Genomic DNA, 24,892 nt, shown 5'->3' with positions numbered 1-24,892 from the left:
TTGCTTGGAATAGCAAAGGCAGATTTGCCTGAGGCTTTGCAGACTTGCACAGAAAATGAAGAAGGCGGTTCATGACATGAGTACCACTTTAATTCAGCCATATAAGTACATGAGTATTTCCATTGAAAGTGCAGTTACGTTCTTGGACCATTAAATGCACATCTGCTGAGTGAATACAGGAAATACTAATTAGCTTAAGCCAGTTGTATGATGTGTTCTGTAGCATTGGCAAATATAGTGATGGATGCATGTACAATCAGTTACTAACCTGATGAATGTAGATGTGCAGGTGGGCTGTGAAAGGGCTGAGATCATCCTGAGGAAGTGGGCATCGATGACATGAGCAAGATTTATTTCCATCCTAATTGGCCCTTGAAAAGCTGGTAGTGAGCTGCGACCTTGAACTTTTCAAAAAAATTCATTCATGGGATGCATTCATTAAATTTGTTCATGTTGGCTGGGACATCATTTATTGCTCATCCCTAGTTGCCCTTGAGAAGTTGCTGGTGAGCTGCCTTCTTGAACTGATGCTGTCCATGTGCTTTAGGTGGTCCCACCATGCCATTAGGCAGAACGTTCCATTATTTTGTTTCACGAATGATTAAAACAATACATGTTGGGGTGACTTGGTAGATTGGTGAGGATGAGATCAAGTAGGTTTTTCCTTGTGTTGGCTGCCTTACTACCTGTTACAAGACAAGTCAGGCAGTTATGTTTGTGTTTCTGCTGTTGTGCTGCTGCCATTGTTCCTATAGTAGAAGAAATTGCAAATTTGGAAGGTGTGTCAAACATTGTTGCAGTACATCTTTGGGATGGTACACACTATAGCCAGTGTACTACACTGGTAGAGAAAGTGAACGTTCAAGGTGGATGGGGTCCAAATCAACTAGGCTGCCTTGTTCTGGATTTCTTAAGCTTTCTGAGTGTTGTTGGAATTTCACTTATCCAGGTTATTGGAGACAATTCAGTCACACCCTTGACCTCTGTCTTGCAGGTGAGGTCAGAAGGTGTGTTACTTGCTGCCACTGACATGCATTTTTTAGTCACAGCATTTATATGGCTGGGTCAGTTACGTTTATAGTCAGTGCCCACCAGATGTTGAAAGGAGGGAACTCAGTGATGTTAATGAAGAAGATCATTGCCTGGCACTTGTGTGAATGTTATTTGTTGTTTATCAGACCAAGCCTGAATGGTATGTGGGCTACTTCATTCAACTGTATTTTACAGTTTAAAAGTTGGAGACCAGCTCACCTTCTGTGGCTATGTCACTCCAAGCCAATCTCGCATGTACTGACTAAGTTGAAGGCTGACATTTATGATGGCGGGGATGTCACGAGGAGGCTGAGACAGATCATCCACGTGACACATTTGGATGCAGAAGCTTCAGGTGTGTCATTTACCCTCACATGCTGGATTTTTACCATGATTATGGATGGGATGTTCATTAAAACTTCCTTGTCCCATTAATTACTTAATTGTCCACCATTATGCATGGTGAGAAGTGGCAGGACAGTAGAACTTCAATCTGATCCGATGGTTGTAGAATCACTTAACTCTGCCTTTCGGTTGCTGCCTCTGTTGTTTAGTATGCCCCAGTGTTTTACCTTCCTGAGGTCTGCAGCTCATATTTAGGCATAGGGGTACACCTACTCCTGGCATGTTTGTTTGAACTGCACATTGAAATTGGTTTGATCCTCTGTTTTGATGATAACTGTAAAAATAAGGGATATGCCTGACTATGAAGTTACCGATTGCACCTCGCAGATACTGAATTGTGCATTGTAGATCTGGATTGTGAATTTATTGCTTTTAACACAGTGGTAATGCCTCAGAACATAATGAAGGGAAAGAAATGACTGTCTCCACATGATGGGCTCTCCTAATATTTTCATGAGTATATTTATGTGCAACAGGTAGATTAAATCAGATTAAGTTGGTGTTTTCCTGAAGCTTCTTCTCTCACTGTCTGCTGTAGATTAGGTTCCCTACAGTGTGGAAACAGGCCCTTCGGCCCAACAAGTCCACACCAACCATCTGAAGAGTAACCCACCCAGACCCTTTCCCTCTGACTAATGTACCTAACACCATGGGCAATTTAACGTGACCAATTCACCTGACCTGCACATCTTTGGACTGTGGGAGGAAACTGGAGCACCCGGAGGAAACCCACACAGACACAAGGAGAATGTGCAAACTCCACACAGATAGTCGCCGAGGCTGGAATCGACTGGTGCTGTGAGGCAGCAGTGCTAACGACTGAGCCACCGTGCCGCCCCCATAGCCACCCCGTAGGTCCAGTCTGACAACTATGTTCTTCAGCATTCAACCAACTCAGTGAGTAGCGGTATCACTGAGTCCTGCTGGTGATACATATTAAAGTCCCCCACCCAAGGTACTTTTGGTTAAATATGTGGACTCAATAGATTTGTTGCATTAGGTTTATGTACTTGGATTCCACTTCCTCTGACAATGATGATCTGGTCAAAGTTTTCTGGGTCAGAAAGAATGGTAAGTATCCTCACCACTAGGGTCATGCTGATGATGCCTGCCACAAATCAGGCCTGCACGAGGAGCACCGTTGGTTCATCTCTCTGTCTTTACGCATCTCGCATATCTCCCTCCATTTCTATTTTTTGCTTTTTCTCATTATGTACTGTTGAGCCTCCATGCCAAACAGGGATAGCTCCAGAAATGATTTTCTCGAGTTCCATGGGAAAAAAGCAGATGCAGCTTCAGGCTTGGGCCTGAGGATGATGCTGATTGTCCTTGGGTTATGGTCCTTGGTCTGTTTATTCTTTCTGTCTCTCTTCTGTTAGGCAGTGAAATCTGGTCCCAGCTAGTGCAGAAGGTGCTGCATCATGGTTGGATAGAAAGATACTGTGAGCTAGGAACCCAGTCAAGAAGGCGATGGGAGGTTTGGCACCTGAGTTACTGTTAATATTTAGTCATAGGCCTGAGCAGGTACAGCAATGATAACCCAGAAGATTTATGTTTTGACATATCTTGGAAAGGAAAGCATCTTATTTGTGTTGATGCAGTCAAAATAAGATTGTTTCATTGCCTTATAGCCAATTTGTGGGGCTGAATTTAACCTCTAACATGACGGTGGGCAGGCTGGGAATTTCACACTGCCAGCCATGAGCCTCTCTTCAGGCTTGATCCTAATTATGGCCATTTTCCAGGAAGTGACATTGGTAGGGATGAGGAGGTGGAAAGGAGGTTGATGCAGCTATCTAATTAAGTTAAAAGATCCTCTTAGTCGATTCTTAAACTTTTCCCAGTGTGACTGCACCTTAGTGCTGCAAACTTCATAATATCCCAGGGTCGGTGGAGAGTGGCAGTGATGGTGGGGGAAATTCAGCATGATGGGAATTGTTTAAACTGCAGGTTTTTCTTTTTTATAAAAAGAAAACTAGCAATTGCCTTTCCACAGGTTTTTTTTGTAGGAGCAATCTGTCTCCAAAGAACTGTCTGTTACGCTACATGCACCAATAGAAAAAGTGAAGAGAATTAAGGGGGCCTCACAGCTACCAGAAATTAGTCCAAGACCTGGGGTGGCAGGGATAGTCATGACATACAATTTGGCAAGTTCTGTATTAAAGCATAATTTCAGAGGCCAAGTGGGATTTTCAATTTGATCCTCTGGGTGATGGGCAACATAGTCCCCATAACAATTCAGGTCTGAGACACCCATTTGAGTGTGAATCCAGGATCCTGAAGCCATCAGGAAAATCCAGCCCCAATTGATCTTTGGCATAAAAAGAAACTCTCAACAGTAATTGAATTTTAATTTTATCTAGAATCATCTAATGAGGATTCGTAAGACTAGAATTTCAGGAACAAAGGTTAGTAGTTAATAAATCAGTTCCAGACTTAGAATCAGGACCACAGCAGACATTAGGTGTGTTCTACCTATTTAAAAAGCTGATTGCCTTTCTGGAATCTACAGTACAGGGGTGGGTAGGAAGTACAACTAAGACTTGAGCAGGAGTAGAGTGAACAGGGAGTGGAAAACTCAGGCCAGCCCAACTGGAAAGAAAGGTGTAGAAGCGAAGCAGTCCGGCTTAAGTGGAAGAGATTTCGGCAGAGGCTGTGATGCAAGCGGGACCAGGAGTTTATGTGAGCTCATTAGTGTCAGAATCTTGTGAAAATCTCAGAATTCCATCAGATTCTGTAGATGCTTAGATGCAATTTAAGATTTGCTCAATTAATCTCTCAGGGCTTTTGCCCGAAACGTCGATTTTCCTGCTCCTTGAATGCTGCCTGACCTGCTGTCTTTTTCCAGCACCACTCTAACCCAGACTCAATTAATCTCTCAACCATTTCATTTTTACAATATCATAGTGATCTACTCACTCAAAATACATGGCATTTTGGAACAATGCTGTTATTAATCTCAATCCAATTCTGAGTGAGCAGTGTCATGGCTACTGTAGCTTGCAGGGTTTGCTTTTAGCTTATGTGATGGAAAACAACATTTTGTTTTATATGATTGGGACATAGAAAATAACTTATTCTAAAATGAGAAAACTCTAAGATTTAAACAATTAACTTATGCAGAAGAAGAAAAGTAACTGGCAGCTTCATGGTCAGGGTGCAATCAACATCAGTTTTAAAATATTTAAAAGATGGTAGTGCATACCATGGGAAAGTAGGGCAACAGAACTGATGTGCTCTGATAAAGACCTGACCCTAGAGATAATATGGGAAAAGTAAATTCTTTCTGAAAGTCTGCAGTGTGAAATCTAAATCTTAAACAAAATTTTAGGCTCTCTGCAATTAATGCACTGAATTTTGGAGTGAAATTCACAAGCTATTCAAATTATTTTTCATTAAATAATCTTCCTACCTTCCACACACAATGTTGTTGTGAAATGTCTAATTTTGTGACTCATTTGTTTTAGTATTAAAAGACATTTTATTAATTCAAGAATTTAGTTTATGAAATATAAATTAAATGAAGACGCTGATAAACAGACCTAAAGTAATTGCAATGCAAGGGATGGCCCATGTTTATTTAGTAAGGTCAGAGTTGGAAGTGGTTCAACACTGAACAATGAATGATCTCTTTCTGAGTCTTTTGGTAGAGATGGAGTGCAGAATTAAGGGAAGTGGGCTGCTCATTGCCACCTCCCAGAAAGAAAGTCACAGACAGCTGATAAGAAGCCCACCCTGCAGCCATTTTATGTTGTGTCAAGATAAAGTGGTAGCAAGTGGGCTTTCCACCTTTCAGCTTCTAGCTGCTCTGATTGGTCAGCAGTATTGGCTTATTAGTGGGTGTTGCCAGGGCTAGTGGAAGTAGAATGAAGAAGGCCCAGTGGATTGCCAGAGTAAAGTAAGTTGTGGGTATTGGGTAGAAAAAGTTAGGCCAGTTTAGGGAAAGGGCATGTGTTGTTTTCTTAGGAAGGAACGTGGGGGGGAGGTGGAATCTCCAAATATGTGAAGGCATCTCCCCTTCCTTTTGGACTGTTTAAAACATGGGAAGAAAAAGGGCTACCATTCAGCCCATGCTAGTATTATATATTTTCATGTCCACTGAATCCCTACTAAGTAGAAGCAGACCATTTGGCCCATCAAGTCCACACTGACCCACTGAGGTGCAACCCACCCAGAGCCAATCACTACCCTATCCCTGTAACCATACATTTCACATGCCTAATCCACCTAGCCTGCAGATCCCTGGACACTCTGGGCAATTTAGCATGGCCAATCCACCTAACCTGCACATCTTTGAACTGTGAAAGGAAACCAGAGCACCCAGAGGAAACCCACACAAACACAGGGAGATAGTGCAAACTCCACACACAAAATTGCCCAAGAATTGAACCTGGGTCCCCAGCACTGTGAGGCAACAGTGCTAACCACTGAGCCACCATGCCACCCGTAATGACACACCTCTGGGCAAGTGGGTCTTGAACCCAGTCCTGGTCCAAATGTAGAGACACTGCCAGTACCCAACAAGAGCACTCACTATGCCAGTATTATATGTGGGCAGCATATTATTTGGGTCATTTGGCCTTATTACAAGCTCCATTAACCCTTAATTATTAAATATGATGGCTGGGCTATTGATTTCATTGCCTGCCCAGCTGCTGTGTTATGGGGGCGAACTTGGAGGACAAGAAGATGGTAGACTCGATACCTACCTATATTATGTGTACCCCACCCAGCCACCTGCTGAAAACATGCCTATAAGGGGTGGGTGTAAAGTCCAGCCTGGGATATCCATACCTGGGACAATAAGAGATTAAAACTAGTCATATGGCATCCTAGAACAGAGGGAAGACTTAGGAATTGGAGGTAATTAGTCTAAATCTTCGTCTTGGGTTTCCGGATAAGCAACCTGGAGGGTTTTTATTTGAATTTCTGTTTGATGTCCCACAGAAACAGGCAGTTAAACTGGATGCAGTTTTGAAATAAGAGAGAATGTACCATGAACTGTAGACCAGTAGCAAATGGCGATTAGAAAATATGGATAGTTTCAGAGGTACAAAGCAAAAAAAAGAAAGGCCCATGCTTGAGTTGTGCTGACCACAATCATGAGGTTTAGGAGGTTTGCCTAACCAGTTGTTTGTGCAAGCACCTTAAGAAATCTGACAGTTCAGTGAATAGTGTGAACATTGAGGAGATTCAAAGTGAATTCCTGAGAGTGGTAGCATGCATTGGTTTTGTGTCAAGAAAAGTGAAAGAATTTTCAAAATCGTCTAAAATATAGAATACTTGGGTGGTAATAAAAATAAAGCAGGGAGACTCATGTCAAGGTATTTGTGTGTAAGATATGTGTTTATAAAATATAATGTAAGTTACTTCTGACTGCTTGGTTTAGTCTTGTACAATAAATGTTTTTTTGTTTAAAACATGTAATCTTATAGTGTATTGTTTTCAGTTAATAGCTGGAAATTCAAATCTCTTTTTAAAAGTTACTGGTCTCTAAGATCCTGTCATGTAAATATGCTGTGGGATAGCAATCCTTTAAAATAAGTTTAAATGGCAACACAGATCTCAAAAGTAGCAAAGTTTTGCAAGTATACACGAACAAAGGAAAATTTTATATTCACTCTCATGTTAAACAATGTGAGGTGAAGCTAATGATAAGAAGTTGGAATCTCAAGATTGACATAAAAGTTAGATGCCAATTCTAAAGTAGAGTTCCCAAATGATTTTACCTATGTACTTGAAATATCTGTAAGTTACAAAAACAAAATAATGGAGATGCCAGAAAACTGAATAGATAACAGAAATTGTCAAGAATGCTCAGTGGTTCAGGCAGTATTTGAGGAGATACAAAACAAGAGTGAAATTTTCCTAATTGCAGTGAAAATGTTTTGGTGAGTGAAATTTATAGTGTCTGGTCCACCATGGCCTGGGGAATCTTCAGCTCTTCACCTCAATAATTATGCAACTGAATTCTTAGGTGCCTTTGATGAGAAATCATGTGGTTAGATAGGTGGAACTGCTTGCCACTGATGTACACACTTTGGCACCATATTTAAAGCATAGCTGCAACATCATTTCAGATGCTGCGACCTAGAAACCCATTCTCACTGTGGTGCTCAGCCATTGTCACCAAAGACATGACCCAGAAGAAAGTCAAGCTAGCTCCTCGTTTTGTGAACAGGCACCTGGAGGTGTTGGTGGATGGTATGGTGAAGAGGAGGGCATTCCTTTACTCATTGGATGACGAGAGGAGGCCACGCCACCAGACACAAGCAGTCTGGACATAGATTGATGCCTAAGTCAGTGCTGTGTCTTGGATGAAAAGGGATGCCTATTGTGTTGAAAGATCAGTGATCTTTTGCACTCTGCAAGCACAGATGCCACCACCTTCTCTCTGCTATTTTATACTCGCAGGCCGAGCACTTATTCTAATTCTGCTACTTGTTACAATACTATGGCTTTAAGAGGTGTATTTTGTCCTGGGTTTTTTTAAAGAGAGTTTTTAAGATAGAGGCAACAAGCTGTATATTTGAAACCAATAAAAAAATCATAACGGTAGAAGCAGCCTAAATAGGTGGGGTCAAGCTCCCCAGAGCCAGGATTTTTAGTTTTAGTTTCTCAATAGTAGTTGCTGGAATCTTGAAGCTGGGTTTGGAAGCTGCAGTACTTCTCTCCCTGCTTTTGTCTCTCTGCGTTATTCTCTTGATGTTTTTCTTCCTGAACTGGAGAATTGCATGTGGGATGACCTATTTTATTGAATCTGCCTTTTCCAAAGGGGTGTTTATGGGGTATTACTATATTGGAACAGTTAGTGTTTAGTAGTTAAATAACCTATTATTTTGTTAAGTTTTCCAATAGAGTTAAGTTTTTCAATTTCTTCTTTCTTTTGTTATACTTTAAATATAGTTAAAGAACGAAGTGTGTTATGCTTCAAGACCTGGTATGCAATGTCTGGCATTTGCTGTTAAAATAAGAAAAAGTTAGAGGTTAGGCTATCTTCTTAATATATTTTGAGGGGTTTGGTCTGGTCCATAACACAGTGCATACGCATCTCACCAAGGCTTGGCAACTACAACTATCAATATACCGTGCATTATTTTCACTCAACATGAGAATGTAATAGGAAGTGTCACATAAATAAGACAATTTGTGTTTTAATGAAAAGCAAGTGCCTGGAAATAAAGACATCTCTACTCAAATGTGAGGTTCTGAAGTTGTCCTTTAAGGGTTGGGGCGGCTTCTTTTCTTGACATTGAGAGTGAATTTTTTCATTCACACTGTATTTTCCACCTTTGTCACTATTACACACACTATCCTACAGGGATAGGAAAATTCTGCCCCAAGTTAATGTTTCAGGTGAACCTTTAATCAGAACTCATTATCTAAGTTTGTCACAATAAAAATATTCACATAAAGTGTGCTGATGTTGAAATGTGTTTTGTCCTGGTTTCTTTTAGAAAGAGATTGGGAGACAGGTGCCTAGCAGTCTATATATAAAAAAAACTTGTGAAACCTTGTTTTCTTTTTAAAGTTGGAACAATTTAAGCAGAGTAAATTGGTGTGGTCAAGCTCCCACCCACAGAACCAGGAATTTTAGTTTGAGAATTCAGCAGTTGTTGCTGGGGTCTCAACAGAGTTGGAAGGCAGTGAATCTCTCCCGACTGCTGCACTGTCTCTCTGGATGTTTTTCCTCCTGGGCTGCTGGAGTTTCACTGGAGACAATTGTGTTTTCTGAATTTGTCTTGGTGAACGGTGTGTTTATGAGGTGTTACAATATTGGAACAGTTTCTGTTTAGTAGTAAAATAATCAATTATTCTGTTAACTTTTCCAACAGAGTTATGTTATTCTAAGTTCCTCTTTCTTTTGTTGATTTTAACTATTGTGTTTGAATAAAGTATATTTTGCTTAATATTGAGTAGTTTGACCAATGGAATTGCATCTGTAACATAGAACCTCACATTTACCTTTGCAATAAGAATAAGTTAGAGTCTAGGTTACCTTCTTGTTATATTTTGAGGAGGTCTGGTCTGGTCCATAAGAAGACTCAGAAATGTAATAACTGTAAGAAATATGGAAGTAAGATATGTCTAGACCTTTCCAGAAATTCTGTTAACACAACTGTTAAAAGAATCAAAAATGAATTAAAATGAAAATCTTATATGACTGAAATGCAATAATCATAATAAATCTAGAAGTAAATTGAGAAATAAGCCTGCAATCATAGGAGCAGCTACAAAATCCATGCTACTCAGTCCATTATTTTGAATTTAGGAATGATTGGGAATGTCATGTTAATATTAATCCTTTTAAAACTTGAATAGAATAAAATCATTGCAGTTAGTTTAGTATTTTAGAAGCCAGATCATAATTCCAAAATTAATGAATTACCAATGATTTGACAGTTGAAAAACACAGGCCATCATCTGTAACACATTTATTTCATTTATTTTACTTTAAGTTGCTATATCCTCAAGATATAGAAAGATTGAGAAATGGGAGGTGAAATTCAGATGGAAAGACTATAATCTCAAAGTCTAATCTCTGTTTAGTAGACTAATGTAATACAAACTCTTCTGTTTTTATTCTAGTTAATGAACTGGAGGTATTACTTAGTTCCCAGAATACACTCATAAACAAATTGAAAGCAGAGTGTCAGATATTAAACCAAAAACTGGAGAAGATTACAGAAAAAAACAGGTAGGAATCATTCCTGACTTTATCCCTGACACGAGTTTATAATTATTGTCATAAAAAAATCATTCCTAACCTTTATGGCACAGTTTTGTGGGATATGGTTACTTTGATCTCAAATTTTACGTTGCCCAAAAATTGTATACAATGGCACATTCTGTGCATCCATAATTTGCTTGTATTATCAGTGCATTTATTATGTTGTCTTCTCTGCTTTTATGTTGAATTACTTGCAAGTAATATCCTATGACGTAAAATATTGTGCAGAATTTACATGTTTTCATATTTCCAGTGGTATGTGTCTTTTTTTATATGAGGGATGTGTACTTTATACTTTTACAGTGAATGCCCCAAATAAAACTATTTCCAACAGCCCATTTTGGAGAATTTTAAGTTAAAGGAGATTCCTCTGACCCAAAAGTATGAAACTATGTTTCACTTAGTTGACTCTCACACCCATAAGATTAGATACATGTGAAGGAAAATAATATATTACGATTTAAATGGATGCACTCTCCTTCATGCAAGGCTATTAGTTTATTTGGTGAATTGAAGCTTTTAGCTGAAGGCAAGATGTTAAAGCACAGAATTCTCAGTATGCTGCAAGACCTCTCTTTCTTGAATTTCTAGGAGGTTGTTACTCAGGTGAACTTGAAGTTGGAACAGGTTGAGGAATGTCGTTCTCCCACTTTTGAGGTGCCTATTATCTTGGCTTCTCTGCTGACTTGAAACTGGTTAGATGGCTTTCTGGTGAATTCTGTCTCTATATAACTGTTTCTGATGTTATGATAACAGCGGACAAGAAAATTACATCCTCATCATGTGCCTTGTATAGGTTCAAATCCTCTTTTCCAAACAAGTTGGCATATCGATTTTACATACAATGTGACAGTAAGACTACAGTTGCAGTCAAAGTCAATAGATGTGAAGCTGGAAGAGGGCAGCAGGTCAGACAGCATTTGAGAAGCAGGAAAAACAATGTTTCAGGCCAAAACCCTTCATTCAGATTGGGGAGTGGGAGGGAGCCCAGAAGTATACAGAGAGAGTGGGTGGGGCTGGAGGAAGAGTAGATAGGATGGTGATGGGGGATGCAGGTAGATGGTTATTGTAATTGGTCAGTGGGAAGGGTGGAGCAGATAGGCTGACTGGAGAGGAGGCCATATTGGATTTGGTGCTTGGCAATGAACCTTGCCAGGTGTCAGATCTCTTGGGAGTGCATTTCGCTGGTAGTGATCACAATTCCATGACCTTTACTATACACATGGAGAGGGATAGGAGTAGATGGTATGGGAAAATATTTAATTGGGGGAGGGGGAATTACAATGCTATTAGGAAGGAACTGGGGTGCCTAAATTGGGAACAAATGTTCTCTGGGAGATGCACAACAGTAATGTGGAGGTTGTTTAGGAAGCACCTGCTGATAGTGCTGGACAGATTTGCCCCACTGAGGTAAGGAAGGGATGGTAGGTTGAAAGAATCTTGGGTGACAAGGGATGTGGAACATCTAGTCAAGAGGAAGAAGTAAGCTTACTTAAGATTAGGGAGGTAAGGATCAGACAAGGCTTTAGAGATTACAAGGTAGCCAGGAAGGAATTGAAGAGTGGACTTAGGAGAGCTAGAAGGGGGCATGAGAAAGCTTTAACGAGTAGAATTAAGGAAAACCTTAAGACATTCCACACTTATGTGAGAAACAAGAGGATGGCCAGAGTGAGGGTAGGGACGATCAAGGATGGTGGAGGGAACTTGCACCCGTAGTCGGAGGTAGTAGGGGAGGCCCTTAATGAATACTTTGCTTCAGTATTCACTACTGAGAGGGACCTTGACGTTTCTGAGGACAGCATGAAATAGACTGATATGCTAGAACAGGTTGATGTTAGGAAAGAGGATGTGTTGACAATTTTGAAAAAAACATAAGGATAGATAAATTACCTGGGCCAAATGGGATATATCCTAGGTTACTACAGGAAGTAAGGGAAGAGATTACCTTTGGCTATGATCTTTGCATCTTCCAAATGTTATTCCCTTGTTAAAGAAAGGGAATAGGGATAATCCTGAGAATTACATACCAGTCAGTCTTATGTCAGTGGTGGGCAAAATATTGGAGAGGATTCTGAGAGACAGGATTCATGATTACTTGGAAAACCATAGTTTGATTAGAGATAGTCAGCATGGCTTTGTGAGGGGCAGGTCATGCCTCACAACCCTTATTGAATTCTTTGAGGATGTGACAAAACGCATTGATGAAGATAGAGCAGTGGGTGTGGTGTAAATGGATTTCAGTAAGGCACTTGATAAGGTTCCCCATGGTAGGCTCATTCAGAAAGTAAGGAGGCATGGGATACAGGGAAACTGTCTGTCTAGATATAGAATTGGCTGGCCTATAGAAGACAGAGAGCGGTGGTAGATGGAAAGTATTCATCCTGGAGCTTGGTGACCAGTGGTGTTCCGCAGGGATTAGTTCTGGGACTTCTTTGTGGTGTTTATAAATGACTAGGATGAGGAAGTGGAAGGGTGGGTTAGGAAGTTTGCTGATGACACAAAGGTTTGTGGAGTTGTGGACAATGTGGAGGGCTGTAGTAGGTTGCAACAAGACATTGACAGGATGCAGAACTGGGCTGATAAGTGGTAGATGGAATTCAACCTGGAAAAGTGTGAAGTCATTCAGTTTTGAAGGTCAAATTTGAATGCTGAATACAGGGTTCAAGGCAGGATACTTGGCAATGTGGAGGAACAGAGGGATCTTGGGGTCCATGTCCATAGATCCCTCAAAGTTGCCACCCAGGTTGATAGGGTTGTTAAGAAGGTGTACAGTGTGTTGGCTTTCATTCGCAGGAGAATGAGTTTAACAGACGCGAGGTTATGCTGCAGCTCTAGAGAGCCTTGGTTAGACTACACTTGGAATATTGTGTTCAGTTCTGGTTCTCTCAGTATAATGTGGAAGCTTTAGAGAGATTTACCAGGAAGCTGCCTGGACTGGAGAGCATGTCTCATGAAGAGAGTTTGAGGGAGCTAGGGCCTTTCTTATTGGAGCAAAAAAGGATGAGATGTGACTTCGTAGAGGTGTACAAGGTATTGAGAGGCAAAGATAGAGTGGATAGCCAGAGACTTTTTCCCGTGGTGGAAATGTCTATCACGAGGGGGTATAATTTTAAGGTAATTGGAGGAAGATTTAGGGGAGATCTCAGAGGTAGGTTCTTTACTCAGAAAGTGGTGGGTGCATGGAATGCACTGCCAGCAGTGGTAGTAGAGTCAGATACATTAGGGACATTTAAGTGACTCTTGGACACATGGAAGTTAGTACTATGAAGGGTATGTAGGTTATCTGATCTTAGAGTAGGATAAAAGGCTGGCACAACATCGAGGGGTGAAGGGCCTGTACTGTGCTGTACTGTTCTATGTTCTAGATAGGTGAGTAGGAGGATGGACAGTTTAGGATAGGTCAGGGAAGCAAGGAGGAGGGGTGGGGCTAGACATAGGATAAGACTATAGGAGGGACTTTGAAGCTGGTGAAGTTGATGGTAAGGCCATTGGGTTGTAAGCTTCCTAGGCAAAATGCTATGTGTCATCTGGCACTTTGTAATTCACACAGTCCAGCTTTGATGAGGAATCATCATTATGCAATTGTTAAGACGCAGAGGTTGAACCCCTCTGTTCATTAAAACCAAAGACCCAGAAAAGTTCACTTCACCTTGTAATCTGTTAAAATGTGAGTGACATTTCTGCTATTTAAAGAAAAAAAAACAATTTGGGCGGCACGGTGGCTTAGTGGTTAGCACTGCTGTCTCACAGCACCAGGGACCCGGGTTCGATTTCTGCCTCAGGCCATTCTCTGTGTGGAGTTTGCACATTCTCCCCGTGTCTCTGTAGGTTTCCTCTGGGTGCTCAGTTGTCCTCCCACAGTCCAAAGATGTACAGGTCATTGAATTGGCCATGCTAAATTGCCCATATAGTTAGGTGCATTAATCAGGAGTAAATGTAGGGGAATGGGTCTGGGTGGGTTAGTCTACGGAGGGTTGGTGTGGACTTGTTGGGCTAAATGGCCTGTTTCCGCACTGTAGGGAATCTAATCTTGTTTTCCTAACTCTAAAGTGAACACTAAACAAAACTATTGACAAACTAAACACTCTTTCCCCGAACTAACCACGATCCGTTAACTGAACACAATGCTATCAATACACTGTTCCAAAAACACAATTATTAACATTACATTAGAGTCACAGAGTTATAGAGATGTACAGCACAGAAACAGTTCCTTTGGTCTAACTCGTCCATGCCAACCAGATATCCCAACCCAATCTAGTCCCACGTGCCAGCACCCGGCCATATCCCACCAAACCCTTTCTATTCATATACCCATCCAGATGTCTTTTAAATGTTGCAGTTGTACCAGCCTCCACCACTTCCTCTGGCAGCTCATTCCATACATGTACCACCCTCTGCGTGAAAAAGTTGACCCTTAGGTCTCTTTTATATCTTTCCCCTCTCACCCTAAACCTATGCCCTCTGGTTCTGGACTCCCACACCCCAGGAAAGAGACTTTGTCTACTTATCCTAACCAAGCCCCATATGATTTTATAAACCTCTATAAGGTCACCCTCAGCCTCTGATGATCCAGGGAAAACAGCCCCCAGCCTATTCAATTCTCCCTAAAGCTCAAATCCTCCAATCCTGGCAATATCCTTGTAAATCTTTTCTGAGCCCTTGCAAGTTTCACAACATCCTTCCATTAGAAAGGAGACCAGATTTGCATGCAATATTCCAAAAGTGGCCTAACCAATGTTTTGTACAGCCGCAACATGACCTCCCAACTCCTGTGCTCAATACTCTGACCAATAAAGGACTGCATACCAAACGCCTTCCTCACTATCCTATCTACCTGCGACTCCACTTTCGAGGAGCTATGAACCTGCACTCCAAGATCTCTTTGCTCAGCAACACTCTCTAGGACCTTACCATTAAGTGTATAGGTCCTGCTACGATTTGCTTTCCCAAAATGCAGCACCTCACCTTACATTTATCTAAATTGAACTCCATCTGCCACTCCTCAGCCCATTGGCCCATCTGATCAGGATCCCATTGTAATCTGAGGTAACCTTCTTCGCTATCCACTACACCTCCAATTTTGGTGCCATCTGCAAACTTACTAACTATATGTCTTATGCTCGCATCCAAATCATTTATATAAATGACGAATAGTGGACCCAATGTCGATCCTTGTGGCACTCCACTGGTCACAGATCTCCAGTCTGAAAAACAGCACTCCACCAGCACCCTCTGTCTTCTACCTTTGAGACCAGTTCTGTATCCAAATGGCTAGTTCTCCTTGTATTCCATGAGGTCTAACCTTGCTAACCAGTCTCCCATTGGGAACCTTGTTGAATGCCTTACTGAAGTCCATATAGATCATGTCCACCGTTCTGCCCTCATCAATCCTCTTTGTTACTTCTTCGAAAAACACAATCAAGTTTGTGGGACATGACTTCCCACACATAAAGCCATGTTGACTATCCCTAATCAGTCCTTGCCTTTCCAAGTACATGGACATCCTGTCCCTCAGGATTCCCTCCAACAACTTGCCCACCACCAAACGTCAGGCTCACTGGTCTATAGTTTCCTGGCTTGTCTTTACCATCCTTCTTTAACAATGGCACCACGTTAGCCAATCTCCAGTCATCCGGCACCTCACCTGTGACTATCGATGATATAAATATCTCAGCAAGGGGCCCAGCAATCACTTTCCTAGCTTCCCACAGAGTTCTATGGTACACCTGATCAGGTCCTGGTGATTTATCCACTTTTATGCATTTCAAGACATCCAGCACGTCCCCCCTCTGTAATATGGACATTTTTCAAGACATCACCATCTATTTCGCTACATTCTATACCTTCCATATCCTTTTCCACAGTAAACACTGATGCAAAGTGCTCCTTTGATATCTCCCCCATCTCCTGTTGTTCCACCCAAAGGCTGCCTTGCTGATTTTGCTATTCTCTCCCTAGTTACCCTTTTGTCCTTAATAAATTTGTAAAAACCCTTTGGATTATCCTTAACTCTATTCACCAAAGCTATCTCATGTCCCTTTTTTGCCCTCCAGATTTCCCTATTAAGTATACTCCTACTGCCTTTATACTCTTCTAAGGATTCATTTGATCTAACTTCTCAATACCTGACATATGCTTCCTTCTGATTCTTAACCAAACCCTCAATTTCTTTAGACATTCAGCATTCCCTACACCTACTCGCCTTTGCTTTCACCCTAACTGGAATATACTGTCTCTGGACTCTCTATCTCTTTTCTGAAGGCTTCCCATTTTCCAGCTGTCCCTTTATCTGTGAACGTCTACCCCCAATCAGCTTTTGAAAGTTCTTGCCTAATCCCGTCAAAATTAGCCTTCCTCCAATTTAGAACTTCAACTTTTAGATCTGTTCTAACTTAATCTCAAGTCCACACAGTCTCGTATGCTGTGTTCCTTCTGGTCTTCCAATTGTGCTGTCTTCTCCCTGGGTCTTCTTTCTTTTTACTGTGAGTTTTTTTAATAGGAAAAGGTATGTTTTGCTCGATAGTGCCTTTTGAAATTTCTTGAGAGCAAGATGTTTATTTCTTCAGATGGCCTTTGCTCTCCGGCTCTATGGTGGTTATTTTGCTATTCGGTGGAAATTGTTCTGACCAATTTTCAAAATGCCATGGTTTTATAAACACCCCGTCCCACAAAAGTTCTCTCTCATTGGTCTGATGTTGTCAATACAATAAATTCAAACTCAATTGGGTCTTAGTATCCTGGGCATAGTTTGAATTAATTGGTTAAATTTGAATTGTTGTTGTAATAGCAACCAAAATTCAGTATCCATTTAACAGCCAATTAGAACATAAAACAGTACAGCACAGAACAGGCCCTTCAGTCCACGATGTTGTGCCGACCACTGATCCTCATGTATGCACCCTCAAATTTCTGTGACCATATGCATATCCAGGAGTCTCTTAAATGTCCCCAATGACTCTGCCTCCACAACTGCTGCTGGCAACGCATTCCATGCTCTCACAACTCTCTGTGTAAAGAACCCGCCTCTGACATCCCCTCTATACTTTCCTCCAACCAGCTTAAAACTATGACCCCTCGTGTTAGTCATTTCTGCCCTGGGAAATAGTCACTGGCTATCGACTCTATCTATGCCTCTAATTATCTTGTATACCTCAATTAGGTCCCCTCTTCTCCTCCTTTTCTCCAATGAAAAAAGTCCAAGCTCAGTCAACCTCTCCTCATAAGATAAGCCCTCCAGTCCTGGCAGCATTCTGGTAAACCTCCTCTGAACCTGCTCCAAAGCATCCACATCTTTCTTATAACAGGGCGACCAGAACTGCGGTCTAACCAAAGTTTTACAGAGCTGCAACAAGATCTCACGACTCTTAAACTCAATACCCCTGTTAATGAAAGCCAAAACACCATATGCTTTCTTAACAAACCTGTCCACTTGGGTGGCCATTTTAAGGGATCTATGTACCTGCACACCAAGATCCCTCTGTTCCTGCCAAGAATCCTATCCTTAATCCTGTACTCAGCTTTCAAATTCGACCTTCCAAAATGCATCACCTCGCATTTATCCAGGTTGATCTCCATCTGCCACCTCTCAGCCCATCTCAGCATCCTGTCAATGTCCCGCTGCAGCCTACAACAGCCCTCTATACTGTCAACGACACCTCCAACCTTTGTGTCATCTGCAAACTTGCTGACCAATCCTTCAATCCCCTCATCCAAGTCATTAATAAAAATTACAAACAATAGAGGCCCAAGGAAGAGCCCTGTGGAACACCACTCACCACAGACTTCCAGGCAGAATATTTTCCTTCTACGACCACTCGCTGTCTTCTGTTGGCCAGCCAATTCTGTATCCAGTCAGCTATGTTCCCCTGAATCCCATTCCTCCTGACCTTCTGAATGAGCCAAAGGTTACATGTTAGGTGAATTGGCCATGTTAAATTAACCATAGTGTTCAGGGATATGTAGATTAGGTGCATTAGTCAGGGATAATGTAGAGTAATAGGGTAGAGGGAATGGGTTAGTGTGGGTTACTCTTTGGAGGGTCCATGTGGATTTGTTGGGCCAAATGGCCTGCTTCCACACTATAGGGATTATGTGATTCTATGTGTCTATTTTGGAACTGCCCGTCTCTTCACTGTTCTGTTCTGGCAGCTGAGGCTGTACTTTAAATTTACTTTAAAATTCAGAAAACAGTTTCTATCTTAAAGTGAATATACACTCTTTCGACCTAGTAACACAGTGGAAGTTTGATGATTTCCATTTCACATTCATCTACATGCGTTGAGTTTTTAGTGTTTCTGTTGTCCAGTGAAACAGAAAGACAAGCCAGCTGAGAGCATACCGGATTTTTTTGTTGTGGGCCAATCCTTAAACTGTGGAAATTTCCCAGATGGACTGTGAGTGTCTATGTTTAATTAGGTGCTTACTTGAGACCCAGGACAATTTGGAGCTCAGAATGCTAAAGGTAATTTGATTCTCATTGGCTATTTTAATAGGTTATTTGTCTTCCAAATTTTTATGCATTATCTGAAAGTTCATTAGTACGCTGAAAAATTGAAGATTGCAGTCCCAATTACTCGATGGTTGGAGATTCTGTCATTGTAAGACATTTAAGTAATATTACTACAAGAGCAAAAGCAGTGTTTTGTATTCACCAATGCGACTGGTGAATTCTTACTATTTAAAAATAATAGCCAGTCATTAAGAACAAATTTGCTAGTGTTTATAGATGAGGTATCAGAGAGTGTTGATGAGGATAATGCTGTTTGGTGTACTTGCAGTTACAAAAGTCATTTGACAAAGTGCTACACAATGGAGTTGTGAGCAAAGTTATAAATTATGTAATAAAATAGGATGATAGTTGAATGGATATGAAATTGGCTGAGTGAAAGGATACAGAGAACAATGCTTGGTGTATGGTTTTCAAAAAGTTTGTAGTGGAGTTCTCCAGAGTGGATGTTAGGAACCTTGCTTTTCGTGATATGTATTATTGACCGAGCCCTTGGTATACAAGGCACAATTGCAAAATTTGTGGATGGTAAGAAACATGGAAGCAGTCTGGATAATCGTGCAGAACTTCAGAATGGCATAAATAAGCTGGTAGAATGGACAAACAAATGCTTGATAACATTTAATGCAGAGAATTGTGAATTGATTCATTTTGGTAGGAAAACTATAGAGAGCTAATATAAAATTGGCCTCTGGATAGAGTAGATAGCAAAAAACTAATCTCATTCATGGACAGACTGAGAAATTCAAAATCCCTTTTGCAGAGAAAGTCCATTTTGCTGATTACCCATTTTGTATTTACGTCAGAGAGTTCGTAATTCAAAACAGAAATTGCTGGAGAAACTCAGCAGATCTGGCAGCATCTGTGCAGAGAAAGCAGAGAAAATGTTTCTCAGTGACCCTTCCAAGCTGTAACCAGGGGAATGTCCACCACAATCCTGCCATCTTGGGTATGATGTTTTGGATGGGAAGATACTTGGTCGACCTTCTCAACAGACTGTCTAAGGCTGTAAAATGACTTGAGGGTCTCATCCTGCAGAAAGAGAGTGAACTAGACTACCTGACAATAAGGCACTGTGGGCAGCTGTAAATTTTGGGGGTTCCCTCAATTTTGACCCATTTGTGTAAGACTGAGGTACTCAACCTAAAGCTGAGTACTCTAGTCAGTTTTCTGACAGCCTTTGGCAGCTTTCCTTGCCTCTTTCTCTCTCTCTTTCTTTCTCTTTGTCTCTTACACTCATACTCTCTCTCTCTTTCTTTCTCTCTCTCTCTCTCTCATACACACACACACACACACACATACACACCCATGCTTCTGAATAACTGACACCTCTCCATATAACCTCCAGCCCCAGAAAGCTGCCCCACTTCCACCTCACCCCAAATCAAACCTAATACTTATATTTCTTGCCTCTGATCCTCCATCTGAGGAAGGAGTTACCATGATGTTGCCGAGTTCTAGACTTGCTGACCTCTGATTGGCCAGGCACATCAGTTGGGGTAAGATGTTGTTGCATTGCTATTCCAGGAAGTGAAGTCATGAAAGGTGCACTGGGTAAAAACACTCAGGTACCAGAAAGGCTTTTGATTGGTAGCTTTCACATTGTGTGGTGGTGATGTGGATTCCCTATTTTATCATGTCTACCTCCCAACTTGAAATACAATCAGCCTCTCCAACATTTTAAAGTTAAATTAAAAATAGCTTTTACAGCCAGGCCACCACAGTGAGAGAGATCTCTTGTACAGGACATCCTGTGTTTTGCCTTCTGGTTGGGGTGATGGGGCTTGACAATACAAAGAACGGCATATATTGGAAACCAGTACGGTTCTGAAGAAGGTCATTATACTCGAAACATTAACTTCGCTTTCTCTCCACACATGCTCTGGACCTACTGAATTTCTTCAATAATTTCTGTTTTTGCTTCTAAAAAAATTCATTTCAACAAAATGTTTTATTATTTATGGACATTCTCTCTATATTATTGAAATCTACACAAACACAGAGTGTCTCATTCATGAAATCTCCCTCCTTCACTGGCTTATCTGCTGCTGGGAAGCCACCATGAGCCCTTTGAATTGGCCGCTATCATTTGTGGGAACCTGTAGGTGGAGAATTAATCTCTTTAATTGCTTCTAAGTGGCCATGAACAGCCTTGATTGGATATCAACCATGTGGGACCACCCCACCCTCCTCTGCAAAAATGACCCACAGTTGGCATCGATCCAGGCCGGGATCATAGGACACAGAATTTATTTTACTGCACAAATAGCTCCACTAGTTACCTGATGAAGGAGTAGTGCTCTGAAAGCTTGTACTTCCAAATAAACTGTTGGTCTATAACTTGGTGATGCGTGATTTTTAACTTAAGCATTTTCTCAATTCTCTTGTCTCCTGCCATGAAGGTAGCAGAATTAGGGGGCAGGTCAATAAGTGTGTGCTGCTCTACATTACTCATACAGCTGGTAATTTTTAATACATGAATTGAGGCAGCGTATCAACTGGCTGTTCAACTTTGGAGACCTTACAATTCTTTTCTCATTTGATGTCTGCAGGCATAGGTTCTCTTAAATGGGTTGATTTTGGGAAGTTAATTATTAGATAATAATCGAGCTCTGGAAAAGTGAAAGAAAATCCATATCCTGTGCGAAGAAGGCATTTAAGTACACCTTTACTGCAACAACGGGGTTCGGCAATTATTACCCAGGACTCAGATAAAACCCAGGATCTGCCTCAATAAAGCTCAGTTGTTTAACATTACCCATTTCCCCATAAATTATTTGAGAACATTAATAAGTATTTGTAAATTAATCTAAGCACAAAAAGTAATACTATGCAGGCTTTTCTTGAATGTTGATGCTGATTGCTGAACTATATAAAAAAAGTCCATCTAAATTTGTTGTTCTTTGGTCAAAGTTGACCTTTACCTTGAAAGATTTAATCTGGCTTTATGGACAAAATCATGGAATTTCAATCTGTTACTGATTACATCAGCTGGTATGCTTGTTCTGAAAGGTTTTTGAAGTTATAGAGATAAATTCCCCAACTTTCTTCCATCAGCCAATGCTTCTCCATGTTTCCAGTATACCAATGGGCCCCTGCTAAAAATATCAGATTGAAAATGCTAGTTGAATATGTACTGTCTGTGGGAATCCATGTCTGTCTATATCACAATGAAAGAAAGTGGAAGGACTAACATTTATATAGCATCTTTCGTAGGGACAGAACATCCCAAAACACTTCACAGGCGAATAGGTACTTTTGAAGTATAGTCAGAGATGTAAATAGAAAAAAGATCAGTCGCTTTGCAACATAAGTATAAAACAATCAGATAAGCTGTTTTAATTATGTTTATTAACAGATAAGTATTGACCAAGACACTGGGAATAACTCATCTGTTCTTCTTTGCAATAATGCCATGGCTATTGTATGTCAACCCAAGGAGGCAGACAGAGCTTGCTTTAAGGTCTCATCCAAAAGATGGCAGCTCTGACTGTGCAATCCAGCAGAGGATGTGTCAGCTTTGGCTTTTGTGTTCAAAATCTGAGGTAAAACTTGAACTCACAACCTTCTGACTCAGATGTAAGAGTGCTTCTAACTGATGAGCTATTTACTGTCAGAGCTTTGGGTCCTGGAATAGATAGGAGCTAGTAGAGATGAATAATCTATAATCTATAAAGGATCTGTAATTTTGGTCAACAGGAACAGGAATGTTCATTTCAGGCTCAACAAGTTATCTAGTAAACATTACCCCAAACCTCTCAATTTTTAAGTTCCCCACTTTCAACTATAAACGTCTACCTGCATCCGCCATATCCTCCTCCACAATCTTATACTCTGTGATAACTACGGACCATTTGACACTGTATGGTTGATGTTATTAAGAAATAGTCATGGATATTAAAAAAAATTAGTGTACTAAGGAAGTGAAGATCAAAATGAAAGAAATATTATTTGATGTGCCCAATGGATTAGTGCTTAAAATTCATCTTGCTCCTGGTATGTATTACTGGCCTAGATTTGCAGTTTCCATGCAAAGCAGTGAAAATGGCACACGACAGAAGCACAGAAGAGGCAGCCAGAACTTTACAAAGAGAACTACAATAAGGGCTGCAGCTGGGCTGATCACTTGTAGATCAATCTAGACAAGTTGGAAATCAAAACAGTAGCCACATGTAGTTTGTGGTTGGGATAAGATTTATCAAGGGTTGAGTTGAAAGAGACTTGGTGGGGGGGATATTAGTTTATGAGAATGTGGACATGACCCCTGCACTTTGAAAGGGCAAGTTTACGAAATGCAACAAGACCTATTTTCTTAAATAGAGATTAGGAACGAGTGGTTGCCATCAAGTGTAGTTAAAGCCAGAACATTAGACAAACTTCAGGAACAATGGCATAGTGTTATGAGATTAAGGAGTTGAGATTCTTGAAAAATGATCTACTGGTAAGCTGAAGGGCCATCAGTATCCACATGTGATCTTATGTTATAATCATTGTTGCAGTCATGTAGTGATTCCAGCAGCTCTGTCTCAGTCACAGTTCTGAATGCTTTTTAAAGTACTTCATTAGGTCCTTTCTCACAAGCTTGTAGACAACAGTGCAGATGCATATTTAGGACCCAAAGTATTTAATTCAGTGTTGTTAGTCAGTCAATTGACAGATTATATTATCCCTGACTCCACTAAAACCTTAATAGATATCGGAAGAAAGGACAGATCCTGATGAAACCCCTGCCCATGTGACTGTGACAGCCATAATTCTTATCTAGTTTCTTTCATAAAGAAAGAATTATTTTACCTTCCCAACAGGCAAGAGTATCTCGCGAAGAGCTTGGCACCATGAAACATTCAGCCTCCAGCTGCTGGCTTGGCTGTTGAACAGGAATGGTTAAAAAGCCCTGGGCTTATGAAAGGAAGTGATAGAGATCATCATAGCTGCAAGGAAATCTTCCACACAGTCTGTTTGTAACAGTAAGTGGAAAAGGTTTGCCATCTGGTGCCAAGATCATGGACAGGATCCCGTGCTGTGTAGGATCCTTATGATTCTCGACTATTTGGGTATTCTGGCAGAATCTGGACTGAAGCCCAGTTTGATCTGAGTACATGCAGCAGCTTTCCTAGTGTCAGTATAAAAGAACCAGGTGGGTGTTCGTAATACACTGTCACAGTTTACAACAGGAGTTTGGAAAGTCAGAACTCCATGTAAGTCCTTTGCATTTAGTGTGAGTGACGTCTGCTTTTTTTTAAATGACTGATTTGATTTATTTTTCCCTCTTTTTCCCTTTATGGACTTACATCTACGTTATGCAAATTTCCTTTTTGCAGAAGAATAGGGTGAGGATTTGTTTCTAGATCTTCACTATCTTCCCTCTGTCGCCAGCTACTGGGGGTGTGCAAGTGTGACTCAAGGTGACAGGTCTGCCTATTTTCCTTCCTTCCCTGTAGAGCAGCACCTGTCCTTCTCTCAGTGGTTTCTCACTGTGGTCCCACTTAGGAACAGATCAGAGATTCACCCTGGGGAAAAAAACTGCTCTAACATGTTAGCAGTTTTATTGCTTTGGGTAAAATTGCTGGAAAATTCTTTCCCCACCACATACCCCCATGTTTTCCCTCACATAGAGTCATTGACATAGATTTTTCTTGCACTGCTTTTTATAAAATGTTGGTGCTCCAAATCACCCCATAGCTTCAAAAACCTGAAGCTATTTGTGCATCTGTTTTAGGACCCATGAAAAATGTACTCTTTGAATTAATACTTGATAAATTATTAGTTTAGCTTCACTATCCAAATATTTGAAAATTCTGAGTGCAGTAAAATTTTGCCTTTTTTTCCAATCATTACGTTATTTCTTGCCTCTCACTAGTTAGTCAAGAAGCATATGTTTAATTATTTTAATATGAGAGAAAACATGTTATTTTGCCTGAATCTCTGAGAATACACAGTCAAGAAGTAGTACAATGCACAATGTTCCATGGCTTCATGAGGGTGAGCTTGGAGGCAAGATAAAGAGGATTGGGAAAATGGGAAAGCTATGGTAGGATGGCCCCACAGAGGCAGGCAGTCAATTAAAATAATTTTTCCACTAGCACAGTGGCTACCTGCTGCATGAAGCGTGCACAGTGCAGGACTTCCTGGATACTTCCTTCAGAGTCTACTACGATAGTGATTCTGCAGTATCTTCATGCTCAACTTCCAGTGATGCTGGAATAAAATCCCCA

The 24,892-nt window shown here is 40.8% G+C and overlaps 1 protein-coding gene across 6 annotated transcripts in view; it reads left to right on the top strand.

Annotated features, from left to right (window-relative positions):
• The window catches only part of sdccag8 (SHH signaling and ciliogenesis regulator sdccag8), a 355,401-nt gene that overhangs the window by 227,911 nt on the left and 102,598 nt on the right, over window positions 1-24,892 (top strand). For all 6 annotated transcript variants that reach the window (XR_015758360.1, XR_015758359.1, XM_087991185.1 and 3 more), the window contains exon 15: window positions 10,027-10,135. Coding sequence is in view for 4 of the 6 variants with exons in the window: in XM_087991185.1 (XP_087847311.1) it covers window positions 10,027-10,135 (109 nt within the window). In the remaining 2 variants the exon portion in view is untranslated. The remainder of the gene's footprint in view (window positions 1-10,026; window positions 10,136-24,892) is intronic.

The sequence above is a fragment of the Chiloscyllium plagiosum genome, unplaced genomic scaffold (genome assembly GCF_037043375.1).
Source record: "Chiloscyllium plagiosum isolate Xiang-an unplaced genomic scaffold, Cpla_swu_hap1 HiC_scaffold_10, whole genome shotgun sequence".
Taxonomy (NCBI): Eukaryota; Metazoa; Chordata; class Chondrichthyes; order Orectolobiformes; family Hemiscylliidae; genus Chiloscyllium; species Chiloscyllium plagiosum.
The sequence above is the reverse complement of the archived record's forward strand: the minus strand, read 5'-3'. Positions and strand labels throughout refer to the sequence as shown.